Here is a 14,970-nt window from a genome sequence, read left to right as displayed (position 1 = left end):
CTTTCTTTTCTATTCACAGGACAAAATGTGTCATTTGCAATATTATAATTCTTTTATGTTTTATAATAATGCAATCATAACCCATGTCTGAGCATTCTGTATTGGACATATAGTTGAGAACAAACATACATATCCATTACTTTATTCACTCGTGTATGCCTACATTTTAAGTCTTTGAGTTCTTGGGTTATGGGCATACATTCCCAAATGGGATGCAAACTAAATTTTCAAGGTACTTTTTTGTTATTTTTCCATTTATGTATATGCTCTTTTGTATGTGTCTTTGTGTTAATATTTGCATGGATTTGACATGGCTGTGCAGTCCAGAAGATTGTATCACAGCCAATGAAAGTGGTATTACAGATGGTTTCAAGCCATCCATTATGACACTTGTTTTTGTGTATAATGAGGTATGGTCTTCCACTGAACTTAGAGCTCATTGGTTTGGTTAGATTCTATGGCTACCATGGCACAATGATCCTCCAGATTCCATTTATATCTGGATATTTATATTGATGATGGACTTAGGTTATCATGTTTGAACAGTAAGCACTTAGCCAATAAATGATCTCCTCAAACCATCAACTCTTTGTAAGTAGCATACATTCCTGTTTAGAGGAACTACATGTGTAAGTTCTTGTTTATTGCCTAATACTCAAAATCTTAAATAGTCAGAGAAGCATTAACTGTTAATTAATTTTTCTAAAGTATTAGCTTGAAACTCTGGTTGCATTTCAAATCATTCCAGAAACCATTTGTACAATCAATATACAGATAAAATATCTGATATGTATTGGGCAATGTCATCAGCAAATGTTCTTCAAGTGACACACACACACACACACACACACATACACACACATAAACACACACACACACACAACACACACACACACACACACAGAGAAGAAACAGAACAGAGACAGAGATTGAAACTGAGACAGATGGGAAGTGGCCTTGGTGGCCCAGTAAAGTCTGTAAACATGATATTTTACAGACAGAGACAAAAAAAAAATGTCTCCTGGGAATAACAGACCTCTCTGTATATTTAGAAGTTGAAAATCTCACTTGGCAATTTCCTAAACTCTTCTCTTTCCTTATATCCGGGACATGGTATAACCAAACAAATATAGATATATAAGTATTCATCTTGTAGCAAAAAATTCTGCTTTGCTTTGCTCCAACAAATGTTATTACAGTAGAAATGGCATACCAGAAATTCCAGTCACAAGTTCTTGTTTTTTGATTTTCTAGTCACTGCCTTTCAGGGCAGGTGTTTTCCAAACAATAGCCCAGACTAAGGATATTTACATCTGAAAAATCTTATGAGGTCTCTGCCATACAGATGAGTATTAGCCAAGGTAGAAAGAATTTACATTTGGGCTAGTTCCATAGCTACTTTCCCCCACATGTTAATCCAGTTCTGCCTTTAACTCTTGATTTTGTTTGTTATGAAGATACTGTCTCTGCTCAGGCCCACCAGAATAGCAAGGGAAGTTTATGAGGAACTGCCTTTTGTTGCAGGACCCACCCAGGGAGTCCTTGAGCAAAACACTTTTTTAGCTTATCCAGGTGGATTCAGGATGCAGTTTATACTTAATACTTAGGAAGACTCAATTCAGACTCAGAGAGAGAGAGAGAGAGAGAGAGAGAGAGAGAGAGAGAGAGAGAGAGAGAGAGAGAGAGAGAGAGAGAGAATAGATATGTTTTACTCAGAGAAGCAATAGATTTTCTCTACTTAGAGACTCAGAGGAGGAATGAATTAGTTAATTCATCAAGCTGAGGTCGAGAGGCTGGAACTGATCAAGCTGACCACCCGGGGCTGCTCTAGGCCCTGGGCTAAGGCTAGGGACTACAAAGAACTGATCACCTGGGGCCTTGGAGGGCCTATGGTGGCCCTGGGCATGGCACAGAGGAAAATGCATTGGGCGAACTAGGAAAAAGTACTCTTGAAAGATAGAGTGAGCCAGGCAGCTTCCCAGGCTCTACAATGCCGCCATTTTCACCAGAAGGCTAGGCATTGGAATGCCAGGATGCTAGGAACAGGAACCATCTTTCTTCAGCTCCCAGACCTGCTCGAAATCAAGACCAAGATGAAGAAGCAGTTTAGCCATATGCACCCTGGACTTTGGGTAAACACCCTGTATTGCCTGAGAAAGCCCAGCTAGCCTTTTGCAGATGTATGTGATGCTTGAGATGTTAACTTGACTGGACTTTGAGAGATACCCAAAAAATACATTCAGATTTCAAATCACCTCTGTGGTCATGTCAGTTTGTTACTTTTCGCCAGACCTGTCTCTTCCTGGACCAAAGAATTCTGGTTATCCCACAGCAGACCCAGGGTCTGTAACAGGGATAGAGAGTGTGAGAAAGAGAACATACCAGCGTTTTAATTCCGCTAGAGCCCGAGTTTGCTATATCCATAGGGAAGATGAAGCCCAGTAAATGCAGAGTCCTGGCAGAACATTGCATACTGGACTAGAGGGGGAGTTTTAGTTTCAACTTCATGACTGGAGCTTTAGCAAGCAGTTGTCTTCTCTCTCTTACAAACTAGTCTGAGGTAGAATTCCCAAGATCTCCACAAAGCCAGAAAAACAGACAAATATGATTAGTCATTGCAGGGAAACTCTCTCTAGTCAATATCTGTCTAGTAGAGATGTAACAATCCTAAAGTGAAACTTTTAGCTTCCCTGTAAGTGGATAAGGTGTTTCTAGGCAGTGCAGAACTCCTGTCACACACTTTGTATAGAAATGAGTTTAATTGTCTTGGGAAGCAATTCTCAAGCTATATTAAACTGTCTCAACAAGTGTTTTTTTTTTTTTTTTTCCCTGAAATAAAAAATAGGGCCTCATTGCTTATCTGCCTGCTTTCTGTCTAGCAGTAGGGAAGCTCTTCTCAACCTAGTTCTCAACTCTGGTGCTCTGGGAAATACTATAAGACAGGTATCATCCAGATATATCAAAGATATAAATCTGTGCTTAGTAAGTGGCTTGATGGTGCCCATAGCTTGCTGCAGTGTCATTGCTGGCATGTGATCCCTTACTATTTAGTTTCTGAGTCATTTTCTCCCTGTTTCACCTATCTTCCAGCTTTGTTAATAGTGAAACCTGCTGTTAGAGTGGCTATGAGCATGATTCATGAATTCAGTTGAATTGGGTTTAAATCTAAGTGTTTTTTTTTTCCTATTTTATGTTGGCAAACTAGGTCATTTCCCTAATGTTCAGCAACTTTATCTGATAGAAAAAGGTAAAATGCATATCTTACAGTAGTTTGGCTATGGATTAATATGATGATATATAAAACAATTATAAAATTTGGTACTAAGTTGTAAGGTTAATCAAAGCTCCTTTTTAGAACAGACATTACATCAATAGCCTCTTCAGTTTACTGTGATATAATCTTTTCCTTTTATAATATTATAGTCCCTTAATATCCCACGTACTTAGCAATTACAAAACCTTTTTCATAACATCCAGTGTTGTTTGAGTTCTTGATATCAAATAACAGATTAGTGATTCTTGCCCCAACATATAAAATGTTAATGCTAAATAAATAATTGCTGTCCAAGAGACTTTGGGAAGAATGATAAGAAAAACACTCATGTTCAGCCTATAAGCAATTTTTGATTGTTTCAACTGAAGAAATAGAGGCATCTGTACTCTCTGATGGAATTCTCAAATAAATTATGACTCTGATTTTGTTTATGGATACTGTTACAATAGTGGTCTTATTGTGTATAACATGAAATACACTACAAGAGTATAAACAAATCTATAAATCTGAAATATGGGGATTCAAAGACAGAAAGTGTTAACAAATTGAAGTCATTGAGGGTTCAAATATCAATAATTCAGAAAACTGATTAACATATATCCCCAAATGCAAAGGTAAATCAAAATAGAAAAAAATACATGATACTTTGCCTAATATACTTATGTGATGCACATTTGAGAAGAGTTGGCATAAATGAGAAAACGTCAATGAAGGTGGCACACTTACAAAATTTTATATACATTTATTTATATGTATATACATATAAGTGTGCTTGTGTGTATGTGTTTGTGTGTGTGTGTTATTATGTAGTTCTACATGCACTGTTTTACATGTATAAAGGCCCAAAGTTGACCTCAGTGTTGTACTATGTAGATTTAACCATCAAACTGACATAGCCTAGAGTCACCTGAGGAGACATTCTTGAGTAACTGACTAAATAGTGCCTAAGGGCATGTCTAAGGCTATTTTCTTGCTTGTAAATAGAATGTAGGAAGGCCAGCATACTATAGACAATGTTATCACTTGAACAGGTGTCCAGGACTGTATTAAAAAGCTTGTCCCTTCTTCTTGGGCATCATTTGATATGTGAATTGTTTCCTGGGTATTCCGAACTTCTGGGCTAATATCCACTTATCAGTAAGTGCATACCATGTGTATTCTTTTGCTATCGGGTCACCTCACTGAGTATATCATTCTCCAATTCCACCCACTTGCCTATTAATCTCACAAATTCATTGCTTTTAATTGCTGAGTAGTATTCCATAATGTAAATATATGACATTTTCTGTATCCATTATTCCACTGAGGGACATCTGAGTTCTTTCCAGCTTCTGGATATTATAAATAAGGCTGCTATGAACATAGTAGAATATGTGTCCTTATTACAAGCTGGGAAATACTCTGGGTATATGCTCAGGAGTGGTATAACGGGGTCTTCCAGTAGTATCATGCTCAGTTTTCTGAGGAACTGACCACCAGCAGTGGAGGAGTGTTCCTCTTTTTCCCCATTCTTCCCAGCACCTGTTTTCTCCAGAGTTTTTTATTTCAGCCATTCTGTCTGCAGTGAGGTGAAATCTCAGGGTTGTTTTGATTTGCATTTCCCTGTTGACTAAGGATGGTGAACCTTTCTTTAGGTGCTTCTCAGCCATTCAATATTTCTCATGTGAAAATTCTTTGCTTAGCTCTGTACCCCATTTTTAATATGGTTATTTGGTTCTCTGGAGTCTACCATTTTAGTTCTTTATATATCTTTGATATTAGCCCTATGTCAGATGTAGGGTTGGTAAAGATCTTTTCCCAATTAGTTGGTTGCTGTTTTGTCCCTAGTCCTGGAAAGGCTCAGTGCAGGAGAATAGGGGAATACCAGGACAGGGAAGTGGGAAACAGTTGATTGGGGAACAGAGGGAGGGAAGTGGGCTTATGGTACTTTCAGGGAGGGGGGGGATCCACGAAAGGGAAAATCATTTGAAATGTAAATAAAGGATATAACAAAGTAAAAAAAAAATTAAACAGGAAAAAAAAAGAAAAATGAATAGGTATATAAATAAATAAATAAATAAATAAATAAATAAATAAAGCTTGTAAAGCCTGTAAGCATATCATCAGGCAGCTGGCAGCATTCCATTTGTCCAAAGTTCCTTCCTCGGATGTGAGAATTTTGGTTAGAGATAATGCAACAGCAAGCAAGCCCGACTTCAGATTCCTGCTTAAATTCATGTCCAGGCTGTCTTCAATGATGAATTCTAATCTAAAATCTTAAATAAAACCTTTCTTTCCTAACTTACTTTTGATTAAATTACTCTTATCACAAGAACAGAAGGGAAACTCTAACAGGTATTCCTCAGTTGTTTGTCACTTTACTTCTTGGAGCGAGTTTTCTTACAGAATTTCTTACTATTTGGCTACTCTATCTAGCGAGCTTGCTCTAGTCATGGGCTATCCCTACCTCCTGAATAATGGAATGACAGGCAGCCACTACACCCTACTGTCTTTTACATAAGTTTAGGAGATCTGAATTCCTGCCCTTATGCTTGAGTCAAGTACTTTTCCCACTGAGCCATTTCCCTAGTCCTAGCAATCAACAATTTTTAATCAAGAACCAGATTGTAAAACTAATCTGATTTCAGAATTTTACAAGTTTAAGTGTTTAAAAAAGAGATCATTTAGTACTATATATTAATTTCTATATATCACAAAATCATTATCAAAATATAGTTAAATATCTAACATTATATTGAGTTCATTTTGCATTACAGACTAGTCCAATTTGTAACTAATCTAATATTCCCCGATCAAGTGCTTACACATGGTACACACTGCCTGGTAAAATTATATATTGTGTTCTTACTTTTAATTATATTTAAAATATACCTTTAAATGTTAATATTAATTTCACAATACATTAAATGTATTAAAGTATTTTAATAAACATTTTACTAACTTGTCAGGAAGCATGCTTTGGTAAGTATTTATACTGACATATAAAATATGAATAACAAGACAAACATTAAAAAATTGACTTCTAGGGCTGGAGAGATGGCTCAATGGTTAAGCGCACTGACTACACTTCCATAGGTCCTGAGTTCAATTCCCAGTAACCACATAGTGGCTCACAGCCATCTGTAGTAGGATGTTTGTCATCTTCTGGTGTGTCTTAAGAGACCAACAGTGTACTAACATACATTAAATAAATAAATCTTTCAAAAAAAAAAAAAAACCAAAAACAGACAAACAAAAAACCCAAACAAACATAAAAGAAGCTTTAAAAAATGACTTCTACTAATTCTCATGATGACAAAAGAAAGAAAGAAAGAAAGAAAGAAAGAAAGAAAGAAAGAAAGAAAGAAAGAAAGAAAGAAAGAAAGAAAGAAAAGAAGTTTATGGGTTTTGAGAGTTAAGTGTATGGACTTGTTAAACACAATCATGAAGACCTTAGTTTGATCCCACAGAACCTCTGTTAAAAGTCAAACAGGCAACGTGGTTCATACTAATCATCACAAATCTGAGAGGCAGAGGCAGGAATACAGGCAGCCTAACCTTCAAACTCCAGGCTAATCAGATACACTTTTTCATAAAAATATATGGCATCTAAGAATGCTAACCACAATGGCATGAAGGTTGTCCTTTGCATCTCCCACAACATGTGGCTACATACATGAAAGCATACATATTCACATCCTTTTTGTACACAAACAAGTTCATATATACAAAGAATTTCACTGGATGGCTAGTGTTCCCCCATGAGAAAGCATGTTCTTACAATGCATGTGCCCTGTATTCCAGAGTTAGTACTTCAAATAACAGCAGCAGCAGCAGCAGCAGCAGCAGCAGCAACAACAGCAACAACAACAAAAACAACAACAATAACAACAATAAAGCACAAAGAATTCCTTGGTGGATCTTTGGGTTGCAGGAACGTGGTGACAATCAAATGCCGGGAAGTACTTTTACTATAGACTTATACCTTGAAGATTTCCTTCTGGACTGTGAGGTTGGATGTGACCCCTATGTAGACAGAGCACTTGCTCTCTCCTAAGCACTCATGATTTTCTCATCTAACACATGTGCTGTGGGCTTAGTCACTATCCTTACCCATTCTCCAGTTGAGTTGAGCTAGACTGAAACTTCCAGTGAGATCTGAGGAGCTGGAGAAAGCTCTTCGTGAAAGGACAGAGGCCAATGGATCATCACAATTGTCTGTAAAGATGGAAAAAGCAGAAGAGGTCAGATTCTATGAGTAGGAAAAATTTTACCTGCACAGAGAATTATAGGCATTCTCTTTTAACAATTTACTCTTGAAAATACTGAAAACTATTTTTGGGTGTATATATTTACAGTCACTTTTCTTAACCCTCAAATATGGCATGACTTCCTTTAATTGATGGAGAAAATTATATCTGGAACAATTTAGGCTCACAATACTAATAAATAATATAAGCAAAACCTCTCAGGAAATTTTGTTTGCGTTAAAAGCCCTGCTTCCCAGTCTTTCCTTTAGTTGAGCATTTGACCAAAGTCTTACAGCATGTCTGTGTTTAGTCTATGAAAAGGGAGACTCTCTTGTGTGTGTGTTTCTTTTTTATTAGACATTTTCTTTATGCACATTTTAAATGTTATACCATTTTCTTGTTTCCTTTCCAGAAAACCCCCATCCCATTCCTCCTCCCCCTACTCAACAGCACATCCACTTCTGCTTCCCTGTTCTGGCATTCCCATACAACTTGGACATTGAGCCTTCTCAGGACCAAGGGCTTCTCCTCTCATTGATTTCGGAACAAGGCCATCCTTTGCTACATATTCGGCTGGAGCCATGGGCCCCTGTAGGCATACTTTTTGGTTGGTGGTTTAATCCCTGGGAGCTCTGGGACTACTGGTTTGTTCATATTGTTGTTCCTCTTATGTGACTGCAAACCTAAGAGCAGAGACTCTTTCAGAGCATCATATTTGCCCTATCCTCTGCTTCCAAAAACGCTTGCAATAAATGTCTATTAAAATAATGTAATTTTGAATTTCTTACTATAACTTGAGAAAGAGAAACAGGTGAAAGAGAATATCAATGTTGTATGATCTTGAACTGGATAGAAACTTCAATAGCTAGCTTTCTGTCTTTCCCGGATGAGGTACTTTATAAGGCTGCTATGATAATATCAAATACAATGAGGTTACAGACAAATACATATCTTGATAACAGAGCTATGTTCCTCCAAGTTCACATGAATTCATAGCCTTTGGATTTTAAATAGAGGGGCTTGATCTTCTCAGTATATACCATAAGCATAATTGGTTTATAAAATTGTGTGTGCCAAAATTATCATTGATGTTTAATTACAATGCTACCATACTAAGACATAGGTTCTTTAAAACTCCTCACTGTGTGTTTAGTATTTCAGTAGTGCAGTTTCTCATTCTCTTTTCTTCAATCACATACTGAGTCAACAAGTTGGCCTTCCTATACACTGTCACTTGAATATCAGACTTCTCATCCTTCAGAAATTTCATCCAATAACTATTTATTATAATTGACTCTGTCACAGATATTCTGTTAGAGTAGCACAAGATAAAACTGGGGAAATGATCATCAATGAGTTATAATAATGTATTTTTTCTGAATCTTCCAAGAAGGGGTCCATGTTTTTGTGACTCGAAATTACTGAATCTACTGAACAGCAGAACAGCTGTAAATTCTTATGGAAAGAGTAAGCTGGTAAATGATGAAGGAATGGACAACTGAAAGGACCAATCAGTCAACCAGTTAGCTATCCTCCAAAGCCAACATTCTTTTCTTGTTTATTTTATTTTATTTTATTTTATTCTATTTTATACCACAACTGATTCTCTGAGACACTGAAAAATAACTCCATAACATCTAAGCAGACCCTATGAAAAACAGGTTTAAAATGTGCTACTCGAGGTAAATTTTCTTGTATATAGGCTCTGGGGAAGAACTGGATTTCTTTTATTTTATTTTTTATTTTATTTTATTTTCTATATTCTTTGTTTACATTCTGAATGCTTTTCCCTTTCCTGGTTCCTCCCTCCCTATAGGTCTCATAAACCCTCTTCCCTGTGCCCATTTCCCAATCACCCCCCTCCCATTTCCCTGTCCTAGTATTCCCCTACAATGCTGGATCAACTCTTTTCAGAACCAGGGCCCTCACATTCCCTCTTCTTGGGTATCATTTGATATGCTAACTGTGTCTTGAGAATTCAGAGCTTCTGGGCTAATTAATTACCACTTATCAGTGTTTGCATTCTTTGTGTATTCTTTTGTGATTGGGTTACCTCACTTAGCATGATATTTTCCAGTTCCAAACATTTGCCTAAGAATTTCATGAATTCATTGTTTTTAATTGCTGAGTAGTATTCCATTGTGTAAATATACCACCATTTCTGTATCCATTCAGCCATTGAGGGACATATGGGTTCTTTCCAGCTTCTGGGTGCCATGACCATAGTGAAGCATGTGTCCTTATTGCATGCCTGGGAATCTTCTGGGTATAAGCCCAGCAGAGGTATAGCAGGGTCTTCTGGAAGTGTCATGTCCAGTTTTCTGAGGAACCACCAGACTGATTTCTAAAGTGCTTGTTCCATCTTGCAATCCCACCAGCAGTGGAGGAGCGTTCCTCTTTCTCTACATCTGCGCCAACACCTGCTGTCTCCTGAGTTTTTAACCTTGACTGGTGTGAGGTGAAATCTCAGGGTTGTTTTGATTTGCATTTCTTTAATGACAAATGATGTTGAACATTTCTTAAGGTGCTTCTCAGCCATCCGAAGTTCTTCAGGTGAAAATTCTTTGTTTAGTTCTGTACCCCACTTTTAATAGGGTTATTTGGTTCTCTGGGGTATAACTTCTTGAGCTCTTTATATATATTGGATCTACAGATTCAACACAATCCCCACCAAAATCCCAACTCAGTTCTTCATAGAGTTAAAAAGAGCAATTCTCAAATTCATCTGGAATAACAAAAAACCGAGGATAGCTAAAACTATTCTCAACAGTAAAAGAACTTCTAGGGGAATCAGTATCCCAGACCTCAAACATTACTACAGAGCAATACTGATAAAAACTGCATGGTATTCGTACAATGACAGGTAAGTGGATCAATGGAATAGGATTGAAGACCCAGAAATGAACCCACATACCTATGGTCACTTGATCTTTGACAAAGGTGCTGAATATATCCAGTGTTAAAAAGATAGCCTTTTCAACAAATTGTGCTGCTTCAACTGGTGGTCAGCATGCAGAAGAATGTGAATTGATTCATTCTTATCGCCTTGTACTAAGCTCAACTCCAAATGGATCAAGGACCTCCACATAAAACCTGACACACTGAAACTAATAGAAAAGAAACTGGGGAAGACCCTTGAGGACATGAGCACAGGGGAAAAGTTCCTGAACAGAACACCAATAACTTATGCTCTAAGATCTAGAATTGACAAATGGGACCTCATAAAATTACAATGTTTCTGTAAGGCGAAGGACACTGTCAAAAGGACAAAACGACAACGAACAGATTGGGAAAGGATGTTCACCAACCCTAAATCCGACAGAAGAACTTACTTTATATTTGTAAAAAATATTTGCATAGGAGATTGTTTATCCAGAGAATTCTTTTATTTTTATTAGATATATTTTTTATTTACACTTCAAATGATTTCCCCTTTCCTGCTCCTACACCCTGAAAATCCCATAAGCCATCTCCCCTCCCTCTGTTTCCCAATCATCTCTTTTTCTGCTTCCCTGTTTCTGTATTCCCCTACACTAAATCATTGAGCCTTTCCAAGACTAAGGGCCTTTGCTCCCTTTGATGTCCAACAAGGCCACCCTCTTCTGCCTATGCATCTGGAGCCATGGGTAACACCATGTTTACTCTCTGGTTGATGGTTTTGTCCATGGGAGCTCTGGGAGTACTGGGTGGCTCATATTGTTGTTCCTCTTATGGTGTTGCAAACCCCTTCAGCTCCCTGGGTCCTTTCTCTAGCTCCCTCATTAGGGATCCTGTGCTCAGTTCAATAGCTGGCTCAAAGTGTCCTCCTTTGTCTGTCTCATGCACTAGCAGAGCCTCCCAGGTACTGCTATATCCAGTTCAGGCCAACAAGTACTTATGGGCATTGATAATTGTATCTTGGTTTTGTAACTGTATATGGGGTGGATCACTAGGTGGAATAGCTGTTCCTCAGAAAACTGGGCATAATACTATTGGAGGACTCTGTTATGCCACTCCTGGGCATGTACCCAGATGATTCTTCAGCATGCAAGCATGTAATAAGGACACATGCTCCACTATGTTCATAGTAGCCTTATTTATTATAGCCTGAAGCTGGAAAGAACCCAGATGTCCCTCATTGGAGGAATGGATACACAAAATGTGGTTTATTTACACAGTGGGACACTATTCAGCTACTATAAACAATGAATTCATGAAATTCTTTGCAAATTGGTGTAACTGGAAAACATCATCCTAAGTGAGGTAATCCAATCACAAAAGAACACACATGGTATACACTCATGGATAAGTGGATATTATCCCAGAAGCTCAGAAAATCCAAGATAAAATTTACATATCAAATGATGCCCAAGAAGAAGGAAGAACAAAGTATGGATACTCTGGTCCTTAGAAGGGAGAACAAAATACCCACAGAAGGAGATACAGAGACGTGTGGAGCAGAGACTGAGGGAAAGACCATCCAGAGACTATCCAGACAATTCTTAAAATTACTTCAAGTAATTGCAGGAAAAACAATTAGAAATGTGAGACATAAATTCTTGTTTTTTGAGTGTGTTTAAAAATCACCCATTAAACTATGCTTTAGATTTCTCCCATATACAAATATCTAAAACTGTGTGACAAATATGAAACATAAACATATCTCATCTGCAGAGGAAAATATCAAAATCCAATTATAGGCAGCTTAGAGGCTCAGGGATTTGGGGCATTCAAGCAGGCAAACATGAGACATTTGTAGTTGCTTTATTTCTAATACAGGGCAATACTAGAGAGCCACATTTGTACCACAAAACATTTAGTTGGTTAACACCACCACCCCCACAAATATAAGGCAGACATTGATTTTGCTTATGAATCTTTTATTATCAAAAGCTATCAGAACATCAGATGTATCTAGAGACATAGCTTACTTTGATTTGTACTTGCTATACACCCATAAGGTTTACATATTCTTACTTTGAATATTACTTGCTATATACCCATAAGGTTTACATATCCTGGGTAATATGCTACCCCTTTTTAATACCAGCACTGAGAAGGAAGAGAAAAAGTGAATTTCTGCGGGTTGTTCGTCAGCTAGAAAAACCTATGATGGAAGCTCCTGCCCAGCCAATGTGAGAAAAGGGGGACCCACATCCTGAGCAATGGTATTTAATATTGACCTTTGACTTCCATAGACATAGACAGGTACCAGAGGCATATGTATTGGCAAACATTGCAAACATGTGCACCTGCACAGTAGAGCATGAACACACACACACACACACACACACACACACTCACACATTCACACACACATACTTATTCACTCTCACACATATACGTGCACATGCATACACACTACAATTATTCTTATCAGGCTTCTTTTCCCGTGTCTGATGGATGACCCTTATAAGTCTTGTGCTCCTGGCTTTGATCATCCTGTAAGGCTTTCTTATTTGATGTTATAGTAAACCATCTTTAATTTTACTCTCCACATTTGTATTTTCATTCTACTAGAACTAAATATACTCCTTTACAAAGTATCTAAAGCCAGTTCAAGTCACACATTACTTAGAAAACTTAACTATTTTCCTTTTAGTTGTAGCCTTTGGGTGCATGTGTAAATTGTTAAAATGCCTGCAATGTAGAAAAATATCTGTGATGTAATCATATAAATTTATACCATCCCATGTATTTTAGGATTCTATTTTTGCCAGTCCTCAGATTGACATGGGAGATAGATCTAAGAAAACAAAGCCATACATGATAGCTTACTCACAGATCATTCTCAAATACAAGTATATAAGCAGATATACTTCAGGGCAAGCCTAAAACAAATTCATTCAGTGATTAGCAAAGTAAAAAATGCTTCCATATTTGTTCAACCTTTTGTGCTCCTGGGTCAACAGTTTTAGGAGGATCTGATCTCCAATTAACTAAGTGGATTCACAATAATAGGAGCAATAGTCCTTACAGGCTCTTCTTACCTATGACATTATTGAGGCCAATGTTTCCACATTGTACATCAGCAAATTTGTGAACAATGACTTCTTCTAACAGCCAGACCCAGAGGAAAGGTTTAAGCATTTTGTCCTTATAGACCTTGCATGCATAAAGAGTGGATTTTTTTAGGAGAACCCATCTGAATTAAGATCATATCTCAAAATAATAATAAAAATGGGAAAAATTCAAACCTGTAAGGAAGAGAGGTCATCCTGATTCTATCTTGAGTGAGGAAGTGGTTCCTTCTGGCATCTTCATGTTTACCTAATAAGTGTGAGATAGAATATACCAGGCCTATGATCTTGGGATTACCAATTACCAGATCTGTTTCTTCTCCTGCCAAAGTGTCAGAAAAGACTCTAAGTAAGTGGACAAAGCCATGATTTATGTCTGCCAAGCAAAGAATCATCTGTGCCCAATCATGATGCCTTAAATTATATAATAGAACAAGAATGGAAAGAAGACAAATATTCAGTAAGCAGACCACCTGAGAACAGACAGTAGCACAGGCTTCTGGGGATACCTGTTGTCATCTGGAAGGAGATCTAATAGTTTTATTATTTGGATCTTCCTCCTGTGCTAGGAAATTGTACAAAGAAAAGGTGTTGCCTATGACTCTTGTGTTCTAAGACCTCACAGTTAGACATGGACTCAGGATAAGTACAGAAGAGGGTGAAGAAATGTGTAAAGGAGATCATGAGGTGTACTCAACACACAGCTGGCCATCCTTGTAGTTGCTGGCTTGACTTCACACCCTGCAAATCTGGAAAAGAAATGAACAGAAATGCCATCTGTTCCATCATCCTATGGGCTTCCAGGAAGCCTACCACATTGTCTTTCAAATTTTAACTCCTCTGCTTCCTCAGTTTCCTAGTGTGTTAGCAAATGGGGACTGCTGGATGGAGCTAGAGAACATCATACTAAGTGAGGTAACCCAGAATCAAAAGGTAAATTATGGTATGCACTCACTAATAAGTGGATATTAACCTAGAAAGCTGGAATACCCAAAACATAATCCACACATCAAATGAGGTACAAGAAGAAAGGAAGAGTGGCCCCTTGTTCTGGAAAGATTCAGTGAAGCAGTATTCAGCAAAACCAGAACGGGGAAGTGGGAAGGGGTGGGTGGGAGGACAGGGGGAGAGAAAGGGGCTTACGGGACTTTTGGGGAGTGGGGGGCTAGAAAAGGCGAAATCATTTGAAATGTAAATAAAAAATATATCGAATAAAAAAAAAATGGTGACTGCCCTCAATCACTGTGTCTTTGATGTGTGTGTGTGTGTGTGTGTGTGTGTGCGCGCACGTGTGTTTAAAAGAGGCAAAAAAATGAAAACTCTTGATATAGAGGAATTTTCATTTTTAGAGATGGACTCAATGTATCCCATAATCTCCAACTTGCAATTGACATTACAAAGCATTCAAATTATCTGGCTTTCCAATGCAGAATGAGGTATTTATCAGTTCAAAAAACAAAAAGAAAAA

At 37.7% G+C, this 14,970-nt stretch overlaps 1 protein-coding gene across 3 annotated transcripts in view; it reads right to left on the bottom strand.

Moving 5' to 3' along the window:
* LOC127697246 (contactin-associated protein like 5-3) overlaps positions 1-14,970 on the bottom strand; it is an 883,854-nt gene that overhangs the window by 698,991 nt on the left and 169,893 nt on the right. For all 3 annotated transcript variants that reach the window (XM_052200245.1, XM_052200246.1, XM_052200247.1), the window contains exon 2: positions 7,367-7,471. In XM_052200245.1, the coding sequence (XP_052056205.1) occupies positions 7,367-7,471 (105 nt within the window). The remainder of the gene's footprint in view (positions 1-7,366; positions 7,472-14,970) is intronic.

This window comes from Apodemus sylvaticus, chromosome 12 (genome assembly GCF_947179515.1).
Source record: "Apodemus sylvaticus chromosome 12, mApoSyl1.1, whole genome shotgun sequence".
Lineage (NCBI taxonomy): Eukaryota > Metazoa > Chordata > Mammalia > Rodentia > Muridae > Apodemus > Apodemus sylvaticus.
The sequence above is the reverse complement of the archived record's forward strand: the minus strand, read 5'-3'. Positions and strand labels throughout refer to the sequence as shown.